A 23,006-nucleotide genomic window follows, 5' to 3' on the forward strand; every position below is an offset into this window, starting at 1 on the left:
AAACGCACTGAGGCGAGTGATAACGCAGAAAGAATAGCGGAAGAGAACTATTATTTGGAGAAAAACCTGACTGAACTCCGCGAGGAAGTGTATAAGTTGAAGTGTGAATATAAAGCGTTGTCGTCTCGAAGATAATAGCATAGTATCCAATGGTACCTAGTAATCTGGTTAACTAGTGTTAACAACTACCTCAAGATGCTGCCTTATATCATGAGTCATAGACATCTAGACCTATATCAGATTAATTATTATTATTTATAAATAATTGGCGGGAATGGATTATAAATCACATTTAGTTATTAACTATTTAGATCAATACATATTGTGTCGTATTTTACATTTAGCTGATATAATTGTTACTTAATTGTCTATTACATCACCATGGTTTACCTCTGTGGTAATTTGTCAAATAGCTTCCCGAAAACTAGTACCTACCTACCTTAAAAATATATCTGTCAAACTGATAAAAATAGCGAAGGAATCGAATAAAGAGGGGTATTGAGAAATAATAATTGTAAGCGAAAACTATTCTCGAAAATACAGTGAAGTGAAAATGGAAAGTGTCTATTATTCAAACCTGTCCCTATACTTCTGCAACACTAGAATAAATTAACTTTGTTATAAAAAGTACTTGTTAATAAAGCAAAGAAAAATTCTTGCCCAATGGTACCTACTAACCTAACCTGGTTAACTAGAATCAAAATTAAATATTAATTTAATTATAGAGTTTGTAATAAAGCAAAAAATGAATTCTTTCTAAGTACTTACTGTATGAGTTATGACGTGTTTATTGATTTAGGAACCTATTTACGTTATTTAAAACCACTCGTTTCGCAGGTTTTTCAAAATAAATTCGCACGACTAGCTCGACTTCGTAGTTTCCCATTGAAGAATTATATTTGCACTAAGTAGATAGTAGATAACTACATTACATACATAGACCAAAACACAGCTAACCAGCAAGAAACCAAAGAAAACCTGCTAGTTAGTAGTCCATAAATTACTATTACGATCTTTACTCATGTGCACATAATACCTACTTACGTAGTGTTCATACTTTCGATACCTACTCGAAATCTATCAACGTTGACGAATTATTGCAAACTCGTATCACTAACGTAATCACACTAATATTATAAAAGCGAAAGTTTGTATGTGTGTGTGTGTATGTTTGTTACTCCTTCACGCAAAAACTACTGGACGGATTTGGCTGAAATTTGGAACGGAGATAGATAATATCCTGGATTAGCACATAGGCTACTTTTTATCCCGGAAAATCAAAGAGTTCCCACGGGATTTCGAAAAACCTAAATCCACGCGGGCGAAGTCGCGGGCATCGGCTAGTAGTAATATAAAGGCGAGTTTGCGTTTGTTCCTCTTTCACGCAAAAACTACTGGACGGATTTGGCTGTAATTAGAATGAAGATAGATTATTCCCTGGATTGACATATGTGTCAATATTTCCGGCTATTCCCGGAAAATTAAGAGTTCCTACGGGATTTTAAAAAATATCTATATCCACGCGAAGTCGCGGGCATCAGCTAGTTAAGCCTAAAGGAAACGTACCTATACCTATCGATATGAGGAATAAAACTCATAATTTGTTGCAAGTCATTTATTAACCCCTAGCCCCTACTCCCTCATCATCTTCTCCTTCTGGCGCGCCAGCTTCTTCTTGGAGAGCTTCTTCTTGGCCGGCGCGTCATCGGCGGGCGCGGCGCGCGCCACCGCGTCCTCGCGCTCGCTGAGGCACACCTCGATGTGGCAGGGCGACGACATGTAGGGGTTGATGCGACCGTGCGCGCGGTACGTGCGTCTGCGCAGGCAGGGGGCGCGGTTCACCTGGAACATAAAGTGGGAGGATTAGGGTCATAGCTCATTTAGAGCCACCCAGCACCCAACCAGCACCACCTCGGGCGTGCATTGCAAAATAAACCAAATGTTTAAATTATATTTTTGAGTGTTCTGCCGAACAAACCTGCCAAAAGACGTACGTGTCATATGTCGAATATGCCTAATCATGAATCTGGTGAGTCCAGAATACCCAGTAAAAATATAAATGTAAGTAATAATTTTAGGATCATTAAAAATAAAATAATTATCCATAAGATAAACTTGTCACTTTTACTGTTTGCCTTTAGAAAACAAGTTGTATAATGAAACTATACACTGCCAAGCATAAAGGCAATAATAATCATAATCAATTTAATATATAAAAAAAAACTCACTGCACTATAAATTACAGATGTAAGTTTAACGCGTGTGTTTAAATTACAGATGTAAGCTAAGCACGTGAGGATACAACATCAACCCATTGTCCATCCTAATAATTATAATGAACTAGCTGATGCCCGCGACTTTGTTCGCGTGGATGTAGTTTTTTTTTCCGGGATAAAAAGTAGCCTATGTGCTAATCCAGAGTATAATCTATCTCCATTCTAAATTTCACCCCAATCCGTCCAGTAGTTTTTGCGTGAGGAGTAACAAACATACACACACACACACACACACATACAAACTTTCGCTTTTATAATATTAGTGTGAAGTGTGATGAAAGTCTAGTGTGGTAGACTATGGTTCTTAGACTTCTCAATCTTCCAGGAGACCAGTGCTCAGTAGCGAGTCCGCAACGGGTTGAACATCATGATGATTGTTCATACCTGTAATAATATCCTCCAGACCGAATTTCAGGCATAGTGATCAATCTCTATAAAGATTAGTCAACTGCGCGGGAGATATTATAGTGTACAAGAGTGCACAAACACAGGTGCACTCTCTATTCCCTCACTCTCATAGCCCGATGGGACGGACATCCAACACAACCGGAGAGATCAGACTCAGGAACGACGGCTTTACATGCTCTCACACTACCAACTTCCTCACACTGGGCTAGTACTGAGAACTTCTCAACAGAAAACCCCAATACCTATTTTTGGCCCAGCCCGGGAATCAAACCTAGAACTTCGTCATCTACTACTAACTGCTAGAGCAACAAGGCATACCTGTATGTGATCAATGACAAGCCTGTCAACATCTAGGCCTTTGTAGTCAGCGTTGGATTCAGCATTCCTCAGCAGTTGCAGCAGGAATTCTGCAGATTTCTTGGGCCAGCGACCCTGTGTGGTACCAAACTGTTTGGCCTGGAATATAAAAAAGAAAATAGCATTAACATTTAAAAAAAATTTAACATTGCAATGATAAATTACTAAAAATCTGTATTTTAATATTTGCGTTTCGTTAAGCTCTTAATATTATGGTTATACAGCATGTTTGATAAATAAATCATCTATACTAATAAATAAAATTGGAGTGTCTGTCTGTAATTTTGAAATAACTACCTCATATTAAGCTCATATGGTTATTTGAACGATACCATAACTGAATCACACGTTTTTAAAATTTTTGTCTGTCTGTCTGTCTGTCTGTTTGAAAAGGCTAATCTTTGGAACGGCTGAACCGATTTTGACGGGACTTTCACAGGCAAGTAAAGGATTGACCAGGGCGTAACATAGGCTACTTTTTTAACCGACTTTCAAAAAGGGAGTTGTGTTTTTCTACCTATGTACACCGAAATCTCAGAGATTTCTGAACCGATTTGCGTCATTTCTTTTTTAATCGAGAGGAACTTTGCGACATTGTTTCATAAAAAATTTGGAGTCCAACTCCTCAATCCTGATGCTGCAGGGGATCTGACCAATCCACGCGGGCGAAGCTGCGGGCATCAGCTAGTATAACATAAATGAGGTAAGTAGTGCCTTTGTCTCTGCCACTTGTTTGAGTTCACAGAAGATTTTCAAGAGTTAATTTCCACAATCAGCTGCTTGCAGGGTTGTTACATGGGAATCTTAAACAAATTCTTTAAATCCTCATAATAATAATCTAGTATTTCATATAAAAGCTAATTTTATATTAAAAATAAAAATGAACTGTAAGTAACAAAATAATTTTAGGATAACTAATAAAATAGGATTACCCTTTGGTAAGCTTGTCACTTTTACTATTTGCCTTTAGAAAACAAGTTGTATAATAGGTATACACCGCCAAGCATAAAGGCATTTTTCATAACATTCCTGTTCAATTCAGAATTTATGTAGTAGATAGTAGTAGTCTTTATTGCACACAAAAATACATGTAAAGGAACACAACACAGAAAGAAGAAAACAGAAAAAACAATTGTGTGCAAAGGCGGCCTTATTGCTTAAGAGCAATCTCTACCAGGCAACCTTTGCTAAAAGGAGTAGTATTCATTTTTCTGAGATTTAGAAGCAATATTGTACATCTATTCTAATTGTGTTAGTTTATAACATTATGAAAGATATAGCAATACATTTAGATCTGAAATTTTAACTTAAGAGATTGTGGCCACACTGTTACTCTTTCTATACCAAAATAAAATAGCAGTCTGTTGAAATTAGTTAATCCTCTGGGATCTCTTTGATTTTCCAAAACCAAAAATAGCCATGTCCTTCCCTAGGATAACTATCTCTTTACCAAATTTCATCAAAGTTGGCTAAGCAAATGGGTCATGTAAAGCTTACAGACAGACAGGACACACTTTGGTATTTATAATATTAGTATGGATGAATTTAGTAATAAGTTTAGCAGACTTACCTGTGCACATCTGCCTACGCCTCCATTGAAGCGACGGAATGGTATGCATTCTTTCTTGTCTACTACATTCTTAAGGTAACGGACAGCCCTGCGGAGTGGCAGCTTTTTTATTGCCATCGCTGTTTCATATGTGTTCTGAAATGGAACGAATGAACATTAATCTATTAAAATTTTAACATTAATTATATTATACTAGATGCTGCTCGCAGCTGCGCCCGTGTGGATTGGTCAGATCCTCTGTAGCATCAGGACTGAGGAGTTGGATTCAAAATTTTTTATATAGCAATGTCGCAAAGTTACCTTAACAATTAAAAAAAATTACACAAATCGGTTCAGAAATCTCGGAGATATCATTGTACATAGGTAGAAAAAACACAACTTCATTTTTGAAAGTCAGTTAAAAAAGTAGCCTATGTTATTCCTTGGTTAATCCTCTACTTGTCTGTGAAAGTCCTGTCAAAATAGGTCTAGCCATTCCAAAGATTAGCCCGTTCAAACAGACAGGACAATTCAATTTTATTAATTAGTAAGTATAGATTCTATATTTATTCCACTGTTATCTTAACCCACTACAGAGCATAGGTCTCTTCTCAGAATGAGAAGGGTTTAGGCTATAGTTACATGGCCTAAGTGCAGACGACAGACCTTTGAGAACATTTTGGAGAACTATCAGCATGCAGGTTTCCTCGCAATGTTTTCATTTACTGTTTAGGTCAATTGTGAGCCTGAGTTGAAACTCGGACCTTTCAAATAGGAGCCAGATGTCAACCACTACCACAAATATAACAGTGAAATCTTGTTACAATCTTTATAGCAAACTAAGGAAAATTAGAGTATACAAAGAACCATAAAGAAACTCAGTTCTAAGAGACCAAAATACGATAGCATCCAAATCAGTGTCTCTGATGTATCATTTTAATATCTTTGTCTAAGTTATAACTACCTGTGCCTACAAATACTTTGAGGCACAGGTTTGTGAGGTGTGTGGGGATCGGGGAGTATTGAAAGGAAAACACGTCTACTATGTTTAAGGTTTACTCGTAGACTATCTTACACCACACCACCGGGGCAGGAGAAAAAAAGAAAAATGTAACGTAAATAATTTACATTTTTTTTTTTTTACTTACTTCCACTCGCAGGTGGTTCTATACCTTATAAACTAGGAACAAAAAGCTTAGTTCTATTCTTATGTACTACTTCACTTTTGTTATCTTTAAGAATTATTACGTTTGGTCCGACGTCATTTATCACTGTATAAGGGCCCTCAAATAAACAGTCAAGTTTTCCACCGCACTCATTTTTCACTAGCACTTTATCGTCTTTTTTATATGTCACTGTATTCACTTTTTTATCGTACTTACATTTCCTATCTAGTTTTGATTGTATTAAATTTTCACGAGCGTCCTTTTGCGCTACTTGCATTCTATATCTTAATTCTAAACTATAGTTATCTACATTATATAATGGTTCTACATCACTACTTAATCTACTTGGTATTCGACAACTTTTACCAAATACTAATTCATATGGGGCATATTTGGTCGATGTATGAACGGTATTGTTATATGAAAAACACCAAAAGGGTAGCCAATAACTCCAAGTTTCGGGTTGTTTATCACACATTATCCTCAGAAATGCACCTAGGTGTTTATGTGTATTTTCTAATGAACCTATACTTTGGTGGTGGTAAGCAGTTGAATTTAGTTTTTCAATTTCTAATAATTTACAGACCTCCGTCATTGTTGAAGATAAAAATTCGGATCCCCTGTCACTTACCAGGCAATTTGGGATTCCAAATCTTAAGATAAAGTTATTTACAAATGCTCTAGCTACAGTTTTCGTTTCCTTATTTCTAATAGGATAAGCTTCTACAAATTTACTAAGTTCACACTGGAGTGTGAGTATGTAGACATTTCCTTCCTCATCTCTATCTAAAGGACCTACTAAATCTAGAAAGATTTTTTCAAAAGCCGATGTAGCGGTTGTTGTAATAACCATAGGTTCTACAGTATGTCTCGAGTGTTTCATTTTCTGACACTTTTCACATTTACGTATATAGTCTCTAACATCATGTTCCATTCCTGGCCAGTAAAATTGTTTTCTTAAATTATTAATCATTCTGCGTACCCCTGCGTGTCCGCTAGTAGGCAGCAAATGAAAGTCATTCAAAATGAAATCCTTTTCTTTATCATCCTCTATTCTTTTTATTCCTCTTAAAACACAAATCCTAGGGCCCTGATATGTGTTTTTACTTTTAACTTCATCAATTAAATCTCTTATGAACAATGCATTGTTTACTGTTTTTATTATACAGATTTCATTAATTTTTAATTCTTTACAAAAATTACTCAATTTAACCACAAATTCGTCTCGCGTAAAATGTGATTTAAAATCAAGATTAATGTATAATATTTTCTTTCTGTTCGTAAAAGCAAAACATTCCCGTTCCGCATTTATTTTCTCCTTTTGCTTTATTATTTTTAATTTATTCCCTTCTACTAACATCATCTCTACTGAATCATTTGGTATCCGTAATATTTCCACGACTCGCGGTTGATCAGGCCGCTCGTCCTTGGCTATACTAGGGATTACACTCCTATCTGTATGACTTTTATCCTTCTCTTCCTCTCTTTTTCTTTGCGCTCTAGTCATAACGTTTATGATATTATTACTCATATTTTTTAGCTCGTCAGACGTAATTATTATTCTAGACAACGCGTCCGCGACTGCATTATCTTTTCCCTTTACATACACTATCTTGTAATCGTATTCCTCTAATGTTAAGCGAAATTTTAACAATCGACTACTGGGATCTTTCATTCCAAACAGATATACTAACGGCTTGTGATCGGTCATAATTGTAAAAGCTTTTCCGAATAAATATGGTCGAAAATATTTAATACCCCAAACAACTGCAAGTAATTCCTTTTGAATAGTTGGATATTTTTTTTCGGCTTTGTTTAAAGGTCGACTCGCATAAGCTACAGGTCGCAAATCTTTATTACAAAGTACAGCGCCTATCGCTATACCAGAAGCATCGGTTTGTAGGATGAACTCGCTATCTGGCGAAAAATCGGGGTATTGCAGAATAGGTGGAGACATTAATGCTTCCTTCAACAATTGAAACGACTGATCACATTCCGCTGTCCATACAAAAGGTACATTTTTCCTACATAAAATATTTAAAGGTAATGTTAATTCAGCAAAGTTTTTTATAAATTTCCTGTAATAATTACTGAAAGCGACAAAACGTCTCACATCGTCCGAATTTTTCGGTACTGGATAATTTTTTATCACCGCAATTTTACTTGGATCCGGTAAGATTCCGTTTTTTGTTACTGTGTGACCTAAGTATAATAATTCGGTTTTTAAAAATTGACATTTGTTAGGGTTGAGTTTTAAATTTACTTTTCTTAACCTTTCGAAAACATCTATGAGATTCTTATTATGTGTTTCTAAGTTTCTGCCGAAAATAACTAGGTCATCTAAATATATGAAACATTTTTCATAGGTAAGGCCAGACATTGCAACTGTCATGACACGGGAAAAAGCACTGGGGCTTATTTTTAAACCCATAGGTAATCTTTTCATATGGTACTGTCCGGTATTAGTTGTAAATGCTGTCACCCTACGGCTATCGGGAGTAAGTGTAACTTGATAGTACGATTGGCTCAGGTCTAAATGTGTGAAGTAAATAGCACCTGACAACGAATCTAAAATCTCGTTAATATTGGGAAGTGGGAATTTATCGTCTTGAATTGTTTCATTCAATTTACGGTAATCAACAACTAGTCTCCAACTTTTTTTTGAATCGTCACTTTTCTTTGGAACTAATAAAATAGGACTGGACCATTCGCTCTGACACTCTTCAATAATATCGTCTCTAATTAGACCTTGTATTTGTTTCTGTACCTCTGACTTTAAACTATTGGGAATACGGTACGGTTTAGTATACACTGGTTTCGTATTAGGTTTCAGTGTAATAGATTGCTCATATACCTTAGTAGTTGTGAGTTTATCGCCGGGCAATTGGAATATGTCAGCGTATTTCGTACAAATAGATTCTATTACTTTCCGTTCGCTGGAATGCAAGTGATCCAATTTCAACAAAGGCAACAACTTGCTTGCTCGAATAGAATTAGAATCACATTTTTCAAAAGAACATATTTCATAATTATTTAATAATTCGAAATCGGGTTGAAAAGTAGGAATATTAACAGTTTCGTTACTCGTATTAAGGATTTTAATGGGTATAATATTGTTTTTCGGTTTTACTATGATACTCGCGAGAAATATGTTTTCTTGTAATTCTTTAGGAAGTATGACGCAATCTTGGGTAACGCTATTTATATGTATGTAATGTATTGATTCGCTACGAGCCGGAATAGTTAAAAACTCTGAGCATAACGTAGGATTACTGTAAAGTTTAAGGCTATATTTATTTTCAGAACCATGCAAGGTTAATATTGAATTTTTCAAGTCATAATTTATTGTATTAAATTTATTAAAGAAATCTTGACCCAAAATTCCGTCAGACTTGCAAGGCAATTTTTCAAAAATGTAAAATTTATGACGAAAGGATATGCCGTCGGATGTTTTAATAGTGAGAAAAACGTAACCATTTGAATAGATTTTCCCTCCGATGCCATGTATTACAATTTTGTCTTCATAAATAGGTATTTTGTTTGGTAGGCACGATGTGCGAACTACTGATGATGACGCGCCGGTGTCGAGTAACCATGAGCATTTTGTTTCGTTTACGTTTAAAAAAATGTATTTAGCGTTCCTTATATCGCATGTTAGAATGTAATCTTTAGGCCCGAAAAAACTGATTTTGATTTGTGTAACTTTGGCCTTCCGAATTTTCTCTCTCTTGAGTCTCTTGCTGTGCGAAATGTACGTTACCACGATAATATCCCCTATTATGAGTTACTCGACCTCGACTGCGACTCGATTGCGTGGCAGTTCCACGTGGCTGTCTCCCGCGGAAATTATTATTTCGGTAAAATCTGGCATTGGGGTGGTTATAATTCAAATTTTGGTTAGGTTTTCCTCTATTACCTCTGTAGTTGTAACTACCCCGACCTCGAATAAAGGGTCTACCTCTAGTACTTACCATGTTTAGCACCGAGTTGGAAGTAGATGGTTGGGCCAGCTCCTCGTCCTGTGCAGCACGGGCTGCGTCCTTGAGCTGCGTATAGTTTCTAGCTGAAATGATAGTGCTTAAACGCCTATTGCGGAGCCCATCTGCAAATTTTTTAATCGCCATTTGCTCATTTATAGGTTTTAAAATTTCGTACGCCTTCTCGTTAGAATTAGCCTGGGAAATAGTGAGGTCTACAAATAGTTCTTCGATACGTGACGCGTATTCAGAAATTGACATTTCATTTTGTGAAACTCTATTGAGCTGCGTTAATAATGAATTAGGTGACTTTTTTGTTAGTAAAAACGCTTTTATGTCCTTCACCAATTCAGTGCAAGAGTCGTACTCTTGTTTAAGTTTAAGTTTGGCTGATTTGCTTAACCTAGTTTTTAGAGTAAAAGTAGCTAATTGCTTCTTACACTTAGAGTCTTTCAAACAACTCTCGTAGAGCTCTAAACTGTCAATAATTTTTTCTAAAGTCTCTTCTTTTTCGTCCATAACCGGTACCAAGCTAGCTGCAGTTTTTAAATTAAATGTCTCCATGTTTAAAAGTTGATCTTTGGTCGTTTCACTAGTAGAGCTATATGTCAAAATTTTATCGTAAGTCGATACTATTTTTTCATTTAAAGCTTCGTAAATATATTCAGCTAATTCTAATGAGCTTTTCTGTAAGGAACAAGTACTAATAATATTTTTATACTCTGAGTATAATTCTTTAGCTTTTAAAATACTTTGATGTACTTTACCTTTATACTGTTGTCTTCTACGTGGACCTAATTTCCTTAAATTAGTTTGAATATCTAATAACTCGCTTAAAATACTTTCTAAATCATTTTCCATTAAAATTAAAACTTATTACATATTTAAACCTCACACTAAATTATATATTATTATATGTAGACACTAAATTATATTAAAACACATATTATCTTTTAAGAATAAAACCATTATCAAAGACCTAGATATGTCCTTATAATACTACGTTACAGTTTTCTTTCTTATGAAGCACTGTTCAAACACTTTTTGTTATTTTTCGCACACTATAGATAAAAGGTCCGCACTGCACTGGAATATATTATTTTCGTCGCTATCCAATTATTAGACCGGGGAGTCGTCTTGTTCCTGTTTAGTTTCCCTGCGGCCAGTCCATCTCAGCTGCATCCTCCTGAATGCGCTATCATTTATTTCTCTTTGTATCATTGTAGCGTGACACTCTTTGTAGCTTCTGAAGGCTATGAGCAATATGGCTAGCCCGCACACGCCGATGATGGTCGAGAGTAAAATATTGTTGGTGTAAATTCCCATTTTTTTTTCTTTTTTACCACACGAAGAACACGGCTTTAGTATCACTTATTACTTTTAATTATATACGTTCCTACTCGATGCGCGGAGGCACACAAGAATCCGCCTCCTCAGCATAATTCGCCCGTCATTCGACACCCGGCGACGGCCAGGCGCCGAGTTCGCTAGGCAGGGTCGCCATGAGGTGTGTGGGGATCGGGGAGTATTGAAAGGAAAACACGTCTACTATGTTTAAGGTTTACTCGTAGACTATCTTACACCACAACTTACCTTTCATAAACATAAAAGATTTTTGTGTTGTTTGCTACATATGGTAGGCTAGGCGCTTGCAATATGTCTAGGCATTCTTACTGTAATACGTTAAGTACTACAAAAGTAACCTCAAAATAATGTTATTGTTTCTTTCAGATATTTTCATTGTTTGTGCCCTAAGTAAATATGACACGATTCATGCATAGTTTAGTCTTCTTTCACACTTTTGGTAACAAGCGAACCATCCATCCATCCATCCATGTCCAATCCAAGCAAATCCATGTGGATTGTGCTGCGGTGTCTGTAGGTATATTGATAGTTTAGGTTAGAGTGAATAACAACAAACAGTAGTTACCTTGAAGTGAACGCGGAGATTCGATCCACGCGCCTTGCATGATTTGGCAGGGTTATCCGGCTCTCGAGAATAACGACCCATTTTTGTTACTGAAACACAGAGCCAATTTTAAATCACAAAACACCATCTTAGGTTATCAACTTCCTCGCGGGATAATCTCACAAGAAACACCGAAATATACACAACGCATTACAGCGCACACTATTATTACACATTCCGCAGACATATTTCTTTATAAATTCAATATTATTTTAAGATTAAAATAGATTTCAATAATTTTGAAACCAACCTCTCAAGAGAAATTTACTCAGGAAAAGACATAGACAACAAACTTGACAGTTGTTAAACGTTGACAGTTTATGTATTGCCAGAAGAAAAAATTACCATAGAGAATGCGTTACCGTTATCGTTTTGTAACGTTTTAGACAATTGGTAACGTTACAATTTACACAATATTTTTTTTATTTGCTTAAGTATCCTGTACCATTTTATGATGGAAATCTCTCACGGCAGTTTAAACTCCACAAAAGTATGTTCCAATAACTTATCGTTATCATTTTTTTACCCGAAAAACTAAAAAAGAATCCTATAAATTCTCCTATACACGGTGAAATTTTAGTGTTTTAGAGCAGTGGCTATGTGAATCGCCTTAAGCAGTACTATCCATTTTGAACATTTATATTGACCCTTCAAAAAATGGCGGCCATTTTGCAAGGTTGATATAATATTAACAAAAGGTTGAAGTCAAGGAAACAAAGCAATCTCTTTATATGTCTTTATTCATGTTGTGCTGCTATTAGTTAGGCAGGTACCTACATCTAAAATAAGTACATACATTTCATAAATTCTATGATTAAATTTCTATTTATAATACACTACAAAGTACATAGTTTATGATATGTATTGAAGATTGAAATGATATTGATTTTATTACTCACAAAATCTTAGCCAAATTCACACATCACTTTCTCTATATTAATACAACAAAGAAAATATACTATTCTTATGCATTTTAAACTTTAACTAAAATCTTTGTGTGCATCTTAATCATTAAAACATTATAAGTATTTAAAAGCTATTTACAATTTCTGTTGTTACATAAACTTATGATTTCGACATATGTAATCAAAAAAATTGATAAGTACACATTTTTTTTTAATACTAAAATATAGTAAAACGTTATAATTGCCATGAATTAAATTCATTTCCATTGCTTTGATTCTTTATTCCGTTATTCTATAATAATATCTACATTTAATATTCTACATGACTTTATGATATTATGACTAGTTTGTAACGTAACGATATTAAATTTCACTAGGTATTATTATTAATTTTAAGTAATTTGGTTTTCGAAGCGGGCAACATTATGAAATGTCAGTGTTAAATCTTTGTCAAACATGCCCATGGTTACAGCGCCATCTATCGATTGCTTCTTGCGTTTTTTAGCTGGTGTGCCCCTAAAAGTTAATGCGGCGCTGGTGCAGGTGGCGGTAGTAGTGGCAAAGGTGCAACACAGGCAGCGCAACTGTCTCGTTCTGAAAAAGAAAAATGTTCGTCAAAATCGGAGGCTCTCAAACTTTATCATGTTACTGGAATAAAAAAATATTACTACCTATTCTGTTTAGCTTATTATTTTATTACCCGCTGTAGAACTGTACTGTAAAGCAAACACGCCCACATGTACTTAACATGTGGGCGTGTTTGCTTTATAAAATTATTATATAGAATCTTCTTTAACAACCTCTTTCGGTCTAAGATAGAACCTTCTTGTTTAAAAACCTCCACGATCCTAGCGCAGCCTAGTGTGAGTTTTCTGAAGATCTCTTTTTCAAACTGAATTGGCGCCAATACTAGAACTAATTGTCCTAATAGAATTTATAAGTTGATAAATATAACCTTCTGTTGTTTGTTTTGATATTAATTAAATATCTTATTATTCTTAAGATATTTATTACGTTATTTAACTTGATAATTATTTAACTAAGAAATATAGAAAATGTTAATTGACTCCGTTTTGACGAATCACGCCAGTGTGCCTCGGCGGGAAAAACGAACTTTTGGAAGAAGAGTGAAAGACGACATATTTCTGAATGCTTAGGGTTTTATTATTGTGATTTTGAGGTTAGAGTATAAATAATTATCATTGTGACTCGAACTAATGTTTGTTATGATCTACGAATTTCAATAATGGCTTTATATTCTAGGATTGTCGCCGACATACACAATAAAGAAATAGGTAAGTCATTAAACAAAAAACATTACAACACCTATGAAGTTTTGAATTCAATTTTTAGTAATAAAACAAGAAACTACGTCTACAGGGTAGTTTCATCCAGTTGAACTGTCCGTCTATCAGTCTGTCTGTATGTAGGTCATTTTATTCAAAAGTTTATTTAAGCTGGAAAGATCAAATTTGGCAATTTTACTTAAAAAAAATTGTTACCGCTACAAAGACCTATTATATTCAAATACTTACGTGTAGGAAGTGGGTTACTTTAAAACGATGTTATGGCTAGAGACTTCAAAAGGTACCGATTTATAATATCAACAAACATCGCTACTGTGTTCGACATTCGCGTAATTAAAAGGGCTCCAGCATTCAGTGGCACTCGAACTCCATCGACCCATCACCTAGGTGCCTAATCCGCATTTAATTGCGGTGTCGAATGTAACGAGCAATTAGGAACGCCTCACCAGTAAACATGATTACATAATTTAAAACGACACGGTGTTTATATTTGACAAAATCAATATCGTGTATTTATATGGCTGTTTTGTAGATTTGCGGACATTTTGAAACGCATTTTATACTTAATTCTGTAAAATTTCTGACGAGGGTTGCCTTGAAGTATGAGATTTTAATTTGGAGCAAAATGAAAATAAATCTTTTGCCCTGGTCCAGGTCATAACTACATAATATTGTACCTACTGTAGAAGTTTGAACAAACCAAGGCCCGACAAGAAGAATAAAGCTGTGATGCTAATAATTCAAATGGAAAAACCAGTCAAGCATCTTGTATAGTGATCACTGATCAGTGTCTGAAAATCACTGTCTTCGAATAGTCATTCAGCGGGTTATAGAAATAGCTGCCTATACCTACTCGGAGTCTCTCTATGTGAACATGCCAGAAATGAGGAGACCCGTAGAAGAACAGAAGCTGAAGTGCCAATGGGCTGGGAATATAGTTTGAATAGCCGATAGATGTCGGGCTCTTAAAATACTGAAATGGTGACCTCACGCAGGAAAGCGCAGCGGGTAAATCTCAGTGTGGATGTTATGTGGATACATAACATCAAACGAGTCCCAAGGAGCCGCGGATTCAGGCGACGAAAGACCGTGGCGTGTGAAAGCCCCTAAAAGAGACCAACGTTCAGTATCGGACGTCTATCGTTTGACCACGAGTCGATACAAATGATTGGTGGATCAGTAACACAAAAATCTCATGATTATGATGATAAAACTACAAATTATTATGCTATAAGATAAAGGACAACATTACAACCTGTCACAGATCCTTACCGCGATCATGCATGTAGTGCAACGGCGGGCGAAGGTCGGGCAGGCGCCAGGGTTCCCGATCTTCTTCCCTCTCGATTTTCGGGACGAGTCCGCTCCAACAATCATCTGGACGAGGGGTAGGTGCAGAGCGACAAGGCCAGGAACATCTCTGTAAATAATACAAAGGTATGTATAAAAACAATGATAAAATAATTCAAAGAGATAAAAACAGTAAAAACACTGTCGTGTTAAAAGGTCGTGTGTAGTTCGATTACCGTCACGAGAGCGATCCGATTCCGCGATATCAGATTTGACACGAACCGACGATTACCGTAATAACTCCCGATGTTGTGTATCGCCTATCACTTAACTAATAACTTGAAAGCAATCACCGTCATTTACAAAGCTCTCCAAAGTGTCATCCCATAGTTGGGTAATCTAATAACCACACTTCAAATTTAAAGATGATTTGAATCGTCAAAGCATCTACCACTGGTTCGGAATGCCTTTCCTACCGAGAAGAACCAGCAAGAAACTCGGCGGTTGCTCTTTTCAAAGATTTGATATACAATATTATGCCATGTATAAAAGCTACTGAGGTCTCGCGCATAGCTGGAGCGAGCAGGTCAAATCCACGCTCTTTTATCATTTACATAATCTTCGATTGTATAATATGCTTTTCTTAGGAGCATAGTTTTAATAGATTTTTTGAACCACTAATATTATAAAGGCGGTGTGTACCTATGTATGTGTGTTTATGTGTGTGTGTATGTTTGTTACTCTTTCACGCAAAAACTACTGTACCTACTTATTTGGCTGAAATTTAGAATGGAAATAGATTATCTCCTGGATTAGCAGCCTACGTGTTATAGGCTACTTTTTATCCCGGAAAATCAAAGAGTTCCCACGGGATTTCAAAAAGCCTACATCCATGTGAACAACGTTAAATAAAAATCAGCGAAGGTAAGAAAAATACACGTGAAACATGTGTAAATTATGGTTTTTTCATTAAAATATAAATTCCCTATGTCATGATCTTTATGGCTATATCCATGCAAAAAATCACGTCGATCCATTGCTCCGTTGCAGCGTGATTAACGGACAAACCAATAAACTAACAAACAAAATACTTTCATATTTATTTTATGATATGGGCAGTGAGGAAGTGATAACAAAGTTTGAGAGCCACTGGTTCGCGTTAAGCTTTTACAGATAGTGACATAACAGACAAAGCTCGCAGTAATTATTGTTGTTTAATTTTAAAAGCCATCGAGTTACAGTCTAGACTTGTTAAGCTAATAGAAGTGACACTAGAAAAATTTAAAATCGTCGTAGTAAAGGAGTGTCCAAGTTTACCTATTTAGGGCTGTACGGATGTGCAGGGCGTCCTCACCACGGTTGCCATCTCAACCTGTCGCACACTATAATTATTGGGCGACCTCCCTGGCGCAGTGATGAGCGTTGTGGTCTTATTAGTGGAAAGTGTAATCGGGGTTCGATTCCCAGGCAAGGCAAATTGGGAATTTATAATTTGCAAACACTGTCCCTGCTTGGTCTGGTGAGAGGCTTCGGCCATGGCTAGTTACCATCCTACCGACAAATGTGTTCCGGTATGATTCCGCGTAGAAGCCGATAGAGGGATGTGGATTTAATAAAAACTACCATATCCTTTCCAAGTTAGCCCACGTCCATCTTAGACTGCATCGTCACTTACCACCACGCGACATTGCAGTCAAGGGCTAACTTGTAATCGACATAAAAAAGGTACGGGTCGAATACATGACTTCCTTTTTTTGGTGTCAGTTAAAAAAACGATACGGCTGTTCTACGTGTATTTAATTCTACTGTACTCTCATAAACTATTCAACACCCGCCCCGTGTAATTATTTAGACGAGTCGGCGTGTCGACTGTCGCACAACCAACTCTTTATTCAATCAATAAATAAATCCGTATTAACTCACAACTTCCATAATTATTGGACGAAGCACGCGATTTATTTATAATTATAGGAGATAACGTTTTACATTACAAAATTTTTGTTTTTGGATGTCAAGAGGGGTCTCTCCGTCACTCGCTCCATACAAACGTAGTTCGTCTCTCAATGGAATACAAACCAATCATACTCAATGGAATTTTGTAGAAACGTCGTTCCGGGAACGTTTCTATCTTATCTATGCCTGTGGTTTTTCAGTTTTAAAAATCCTGAGAAATTCTTTGATTTTCCGGGATAAAAAGTATTCTAGGTATATCTGTTTCCAGAGTTTACTCTATAGCAAATAACTGATACCCGCTAATTCGTATACGTGCATATTGATGTTTTTAAAATCCCAAGAGGACTTTTCACTTTTCCGAAATAAAAAGTAGGTAGCCTTTATACGGAAATAAGCTCTTTCCTATATTATGTAAGTACCAAAATTGGTTAAACGGATGGCCGTGAAAAGTTAGCAGACAGACAGACAGCACGCTTTCGCAATAATTATACCTGCCTGCATATTATAACTACTATGGATGCGTATATTTTTCACATTTACGCACTGTCCCTCCACCGAAAAGATCATTATAGTTTGAATAGCTGAATTAATGTTCCGCACACGACGCATCCAATAAAAACAGGGCGAAATGTCATCGGAATGAGGTGGATACGAACATAAATAAAAACTAAATGCCACCTCGGCATTTCTAGTCAAAGATATCTATATAGAAGATGAAATCATTATTAGATAGGCATCTTTTTTGACATGTGAACTTTAAAATCCTTAAAAAAGTGGACAAGTGCGAGTCGATCTTGCAAGTGTAGACGTTTTCGTACGATAAATATGTAAGCTTGTACACACAGTAGATTACCATATCATTTTGAGACTATAGAAACCAATAAACAAAAAACTAAGTATTTTCTGTAATTCTGTAATTTTTCAAAATTTTAGGTTACCTAATCAATTTTCATCTATTCCCTTAAATAACTCTTTTTTTATTCAGATACAAGTAAGCCCTAGACTGCTATCTCACCTTTACAATCCCAAGTACTTACCTGCAATATTTACTACATACTAAGGTACACGTAAGTATATACTACGTAAAAGGTACAATTCCCACTTCCCCATATTCAAAATTCATTTATTTACGTTACACGTCCGTTTTTGGGTCACAGAAGTAGTTTTTTATATGCATAGATGAAACCATGTAAAACATGTTTAGACGTCTTAATAATATTATAAGTGTACCTACTAATATTTAACTCTTGCGTAAATGTTTTCATTTGAGTATCTAACAACCTTTGAATGCAAGCGATTATCAGTGATTAAATAATTTAATAACCTGGCAACCCTAACCCTTTCTTTGAACGGATTATACTGAGGGTCCTCTAAAGTGTTGATTACTACCGGTCCCGAATCCTAATCATTGCAGTTCGACGCCTTTTTAACCCCCGACCCAAAAAGAGGAGTGTTATAAATTTGACGTGTGTATATATGTGTATCTGTGTATCTGTCTGTGAAATCGTAGCTCCTAAACTAATGAACCGATTTTAATTTAGTTTTTTTTTTGTTTGAAAGATGGCTTGATCGAGAGTGTTCTTAGCTATAATCCAAGAAAATCGGTACCGCTGTTTGAAAGTTATCAGCTCTTTTCTAGCTACTGTAACCTTCACTTGTCGGGGGTGTTAAATTTTTAATTTACACTTGTATAATACTAGCCTCGTTGGTCTATTGGTTAGCAAGTTCGACTGCGAATGACGAGTTCCTGGGTTCGGTTCCCGGGTCGGGGCAAATATAGTTAGGTATTGAGTTTTTCTTGACTTGTGGGACAAAATATGGCTACCGGAATAAAGGAAATAGCGTATTTTGCGAAGAGAGGAAGGAAACGCTCTTCAAGTGGCGCTTCAATGGCAGCCTACCGCTCGAAGGAGTCTTGCCTATTGATTCGGTACTCAGGCTGAAATCTATAAAGCGCACTTTGACTTTGCTCTGACTTAAGATTGAGTTAAAACGAGACAGATTTATGTGAAAGATATAGCTCTGTCTCGTTTTAACTCTGTCTTAAGTCTAAGCAAAGGCAGAGCGCGCTCTATAGATCTCACCCTAAGTGTCTAGCACTGAATGATAGCCACCAAGCTCATTTGAGATTTGTTTTAATACATTGAAGGTTTCCGGATTACTTACGGTTGAAAAACTGTTTAAAAAGATTGCAGGTTTAATTAGTTTACTAGTAAACTGATATTTACGGAATGCTTTTGCGGAAGACCAGAAGAGTAACCACACATTCACAGTTTTCGATATTTCCTCTTTACTTTGCTATTTCTAAGACATTGCTGCTTGTCAAACATGATTCTAGGTCAATAGTAAGTACCTTATAGGTTTTTATTCCCTTGAAAGGTTTTGAGTATTGACAGACACGAGTGACAGACAGACAGACAACGAAGAGATGGTATTTATAAGAGCGATTACGCAATCATCCGATCCGGACTCGGTCGGATGAGTGTGTAATGGCACTTAATGTGTCTAAGGGTTCCTTTTTTTCCCAGATATGGAACCCTAAAATAAGATAAGTAGGCAGGATTGTTTAATCACTTAGCATCAGATAAATACCTACCCATTATAGAGGCTTAAAATATCTAAATCTCATCAGGCCATACGGGCGGTCTAGACTGAAATCGGCTTATCTAAAAACCGCTGCAGGATATAGCAACCAGCGGCCATTGAGTTATTAGTTAATTGTTTGTTACGAATATATTATGTATTTATAAATATATTCGTTATTAATTGTAACCACAATTAGGGTTACCATCTTTAACGCAACCAGGACAAGAAGTGAAAACCCCGGATTTTCGAGTTAGAACCCGAACATGTCAAAATTATTTTTTTAAAGTTATTATTTGGTAAAAACCGGCCAAGTGCGAGTCGGACTCGCCCACCGAGGATTCCGTACTCGGGTATTTTTTTCGTCATTTTGCACGATAACAAAAAACTATTATGAATAAAAATATATAAAAATGTGTTTTAGAATGTACAGGTAAATCCCTTTCATATGATACCCCACTTGGTATAGTTATCTTACTTAGAAAATTTAAACACATTTTAATTATTTTTTTAATGATGTAACCACAAATTCACGGTTTCCGGATTTATTCCTTTACTTGTGCTATAATACCTACCTACCTGCCAAATTTCATGATTCTAGCCTCTTGGTCAAAGGGAAGTACCCTATAGGTTTTCTTGACAGACACAACGGACGGACGGACAGACAGACATATACAGACAAGTTTTCGGTTTTTTTCCTTTACGTGTGTTACAAGACCACTATACTTAAGGGGACTACAGGGGCTAAACCTTAATACACAAAATAATACCTATGAAACAACTGTAATTTTACGAAGCAGATTATAAATAATAAATTATCGAGCTTACGTAAAACAGCACTTGAATTAAGCACTCTTGAAAGCGATTATAATAATCGGTGCCGCGCGTGCCCTGTTCAAATTAGGGCGCGCGCACAAACACGGAGGTAGAGATGCAACGATGTATCGGAAAACCGATAATATCGAATAAAAAAAAAGACAAATAAAGATTATTTATTCAAAGTAGGTATGTACACCTTTTGATGGTCAGAATTGTTAGATTTGAAAGATGATAATGTAGTGGTGATAATTAACTACGTAAACATAAAACTAAAGCTACGAGGATTCCAAATATCGATCGGTATTCGATATCTCAAAGGTTGAAATATCGTTAATTACCGATATCGAATAAACTTAATAATATCGAATAACGAAATATCAAAATTACCCACATAAATTAACAAAATTACAATAAATAAAATCGAATTAAATGCTGTTACTGGCATTTGTCTGTCTAAAAAGATTGATAACCAGCCAGATCTTTAAAAAAACATTGATTAGTCTCTTCTCTAATGTCTTTAATCTGTGGTGAGTGTGGTGACTGAGCCACGCAACCCGCTCTAATGATTCTTTGCAATCCAGTGTGAGTTTGAAATTGTTTGAATGTTCACTTAAATAAATCTGAAAAAACAACTTGTAAAAATATCGATATATATCGACGTATCGGCGTACTAGATCGATATATTGATATCGATTTAATTCGGTATAGTATACTGATATTTTTATAAACATTGCATCCCTACACGGCGGTAACCGACGGCGATTTACTAAATTAAAACTACCGCCGCCGCTTCGCTATGTAAACATAATTGTTTTAATAGATTCTTCTTCGCCCCGTCCGCGTCGTTTACCCGGACAGCTGAGCGATCGTTCAGAGGTCTTAATAGGTATAACTTTTTAAGTTAATTTTTTCGAATCTAAGTTAATATTTTAAGTATAGAATGTAACGGCTATACTGACGTAGTTAGTTGATGTAAGCTCAACTAGTTTCGAACCCATCCGGGGTCCTTTTTCATAGGGACTTGGCACGCTGCGCGTTGCGGCTGTCTTAGAGTAAAGTCAAAGTGCGCTGTATAGATTTCAGCCTTAGTGTAACTTTTAAGTTAATTTTCTCTAATCAAGTTAATCTTTTTAAGTTAATTTCTGTGTTAGCATTACTCAGAAAAGTGTATTATTTAACTATTACAAACAAGTAGGTATAATTGAAATGCCCTCTCGGATCAAACTTACGCGGGGACACAGGCCACAATGCTCGAAATTTATCGAGATATTTCCTTAATCTTTAAATAAAAAAACCTAACTGCAATATCACTTCAGAGTCTATCTGAGTTTGATTAGGGTACAAAGGCTATTGTAACCACATAATCAAAATGATGATCTAAACACCAGAAGTATTTAACATCGTTGAGTCTCGAAATTGTAAATACAAAAGAGTTTTCGAATTTTTTCTTTTACTTGTGCTTTTAGGATGACATTGTTACCTGCCAAATTTCATGATCTTTTTTTCTCGTGAGGAAAATCCGTCGTCGTGGATACCACTGACAGGGGAGCACACTGGTTATTTTGTGTCTATGTCATCGGGAAGTACTCTATAGATTGTGATTCCCTTGTCTTGACGGATATGACAGACAGACGGACAGACAGATAACGAAGTGTTCCATTATTCCTTTTGAGGTACGGAACTCTAAAAATTATTCATTAGCTCAGCTTAAAACATGCAATTCCCAACCAACCCCAGACTACAAACTCTTCCAATCACGAAGACGAATCGCCTAATCTTCCGAACGCAAGACAAACACAAGTTACTGAGTCCCGTTAACATCCAGCTCACGTACATAATCGAGTAATCGGTACCGAGTTACATGATACAATTGTGCCAATTGATGTGATAGTATAGTATTATAATATGTCCCCAACTTATCTATCCCCAGTAGAGAATACTGGAATTTTTCCCCGTTTTTTGTAATGTTTGTTTCCGAAACGTGTCTAATGTCTATAGGTACCAAGTGTTACCAGAACGCTAGCAAAAACTAAGCGTTATTATTAAACTATCTTAACACAATCCAATGCCAATAACAATGTGCCTTATCTTGTAGTTTTAGTAATTTAGTATTTTTCAAACCCGCATTGTATAGCGTGCAAAACCAGGGTCAATGCCCTATCTACGACGTGGCATTGACTTCGATTGACCTATTTACGGAACGTTCGTTGACCTCTAGCGTCAGTCAGATGTTTTATTTGCAATATATTGTGAACTTTTAAAAATACAGGTTTTTTTTAAAAAACACAGTTTTTTAATGGTATCTTATCAGTAATCATCAGTACTATCACCTGTCTTCGTTTTGCTAGCGTTCTGGTTAAACCCTGTATGTATGTGCCAAGTTAAAAATCTAATATACGTACCATACAACTAAACAAAACCAACACAATACTGCCTTTCAAGACTAG

The 23,006-nt window shown here is 36.0% G+C and overlaps 2 protein-coding genes across 2 annotated transcripts in view; both read right to left on the minus strand.

Moving 5' to 3' along the window:
* Positions 1–1,600: 1,600 nt before the first annotated feature.
* LOC123874154 (60S ribosomal protein L17) lies at positions 1,601–12,027 on the minus strand. Its single transcript, XM_045919364.1, has 5 exons — positions 11,953–12,027; positions 11,664–11,752; positions 4,612–4,746; positions 3,003–3,140; positions 1,601–1,842 (listed from the first exon to the last, which is right to left on the minus strand). The coding sequence occupies exons 2-5, from the start codon at positions 11,742–11,744 to the stop codon at positions 1,633–1,635; spliced, it is 564 nt and encodes a 187-aa protein (XP_045775320.1). The 5' UTR covers positions 11,745–11,752; positions 11,953–12,027; the 3' UTR covers positions 1,601–1,632.
* An 886-nt stretch (positions 12,028–12,913) lies between these two features.
* Positions 12,914–23,006, minus strand: part of LOC123874653 (SKI family transcriptional corepressor 2) — a 35,059-nt gene continuing 24,966 nt past the window's right edge. Inside the window, exons 9-10 of the mRNA XM_045920155.1 lie at positions 15,187–15,334; positions 12,914–13,201 (exon numbers count right to left, since the gene is read on the minus strand). Coding sequence (XP_045776111.1) covers positions 13,131–13,201; positions 15,187–15,334 — 219 coding nt within the window. The 3' untranslated portion in view covers positions 12,914–13,130. The remainder of the gene's footprint in view (positions 13,202–15,186; positions 15,335–23,006) is intronic.

The sequence above is a fragment of the Maniola jurtina genome, chromosome 18, assembly GCF_905333055.1.
Source record: "Maniola jurtina chromosome 18, ilManJurt1.1, whole genome shotgun sequence".
Lineage (NCBI taxonomy): Eukaryota > Metazoa > Arthropoda > Insecta > Lepidoptera > Nymphalidae > Maniola > Maniola jurtina.

Bases quoted from the DNA above. Each gene is read 5' to 3' on its own strand.
- LOC123874154 (XM_045919364.1), bottom strand. From the start codon at position 11,744: ATGGGTCGTTATTCTCGAGAGCCGGATAACCCTGCCAAATCATGCAAG. The intron at 3,141-4,611 runs GTAAGTCTGCTA...TTTATATTCCAG, and splicing joins GCGTAGGCAGATGTGCACAG to GCCAAACAGTTTGGTACCAC. The intron at 1,843-3,002 runs GTATGCCTTGTT...TTTATGTTCCAG, and splicing joins TTGTCATTGATCACATACAG to GTGAACCGCGCCCCCTGCCT.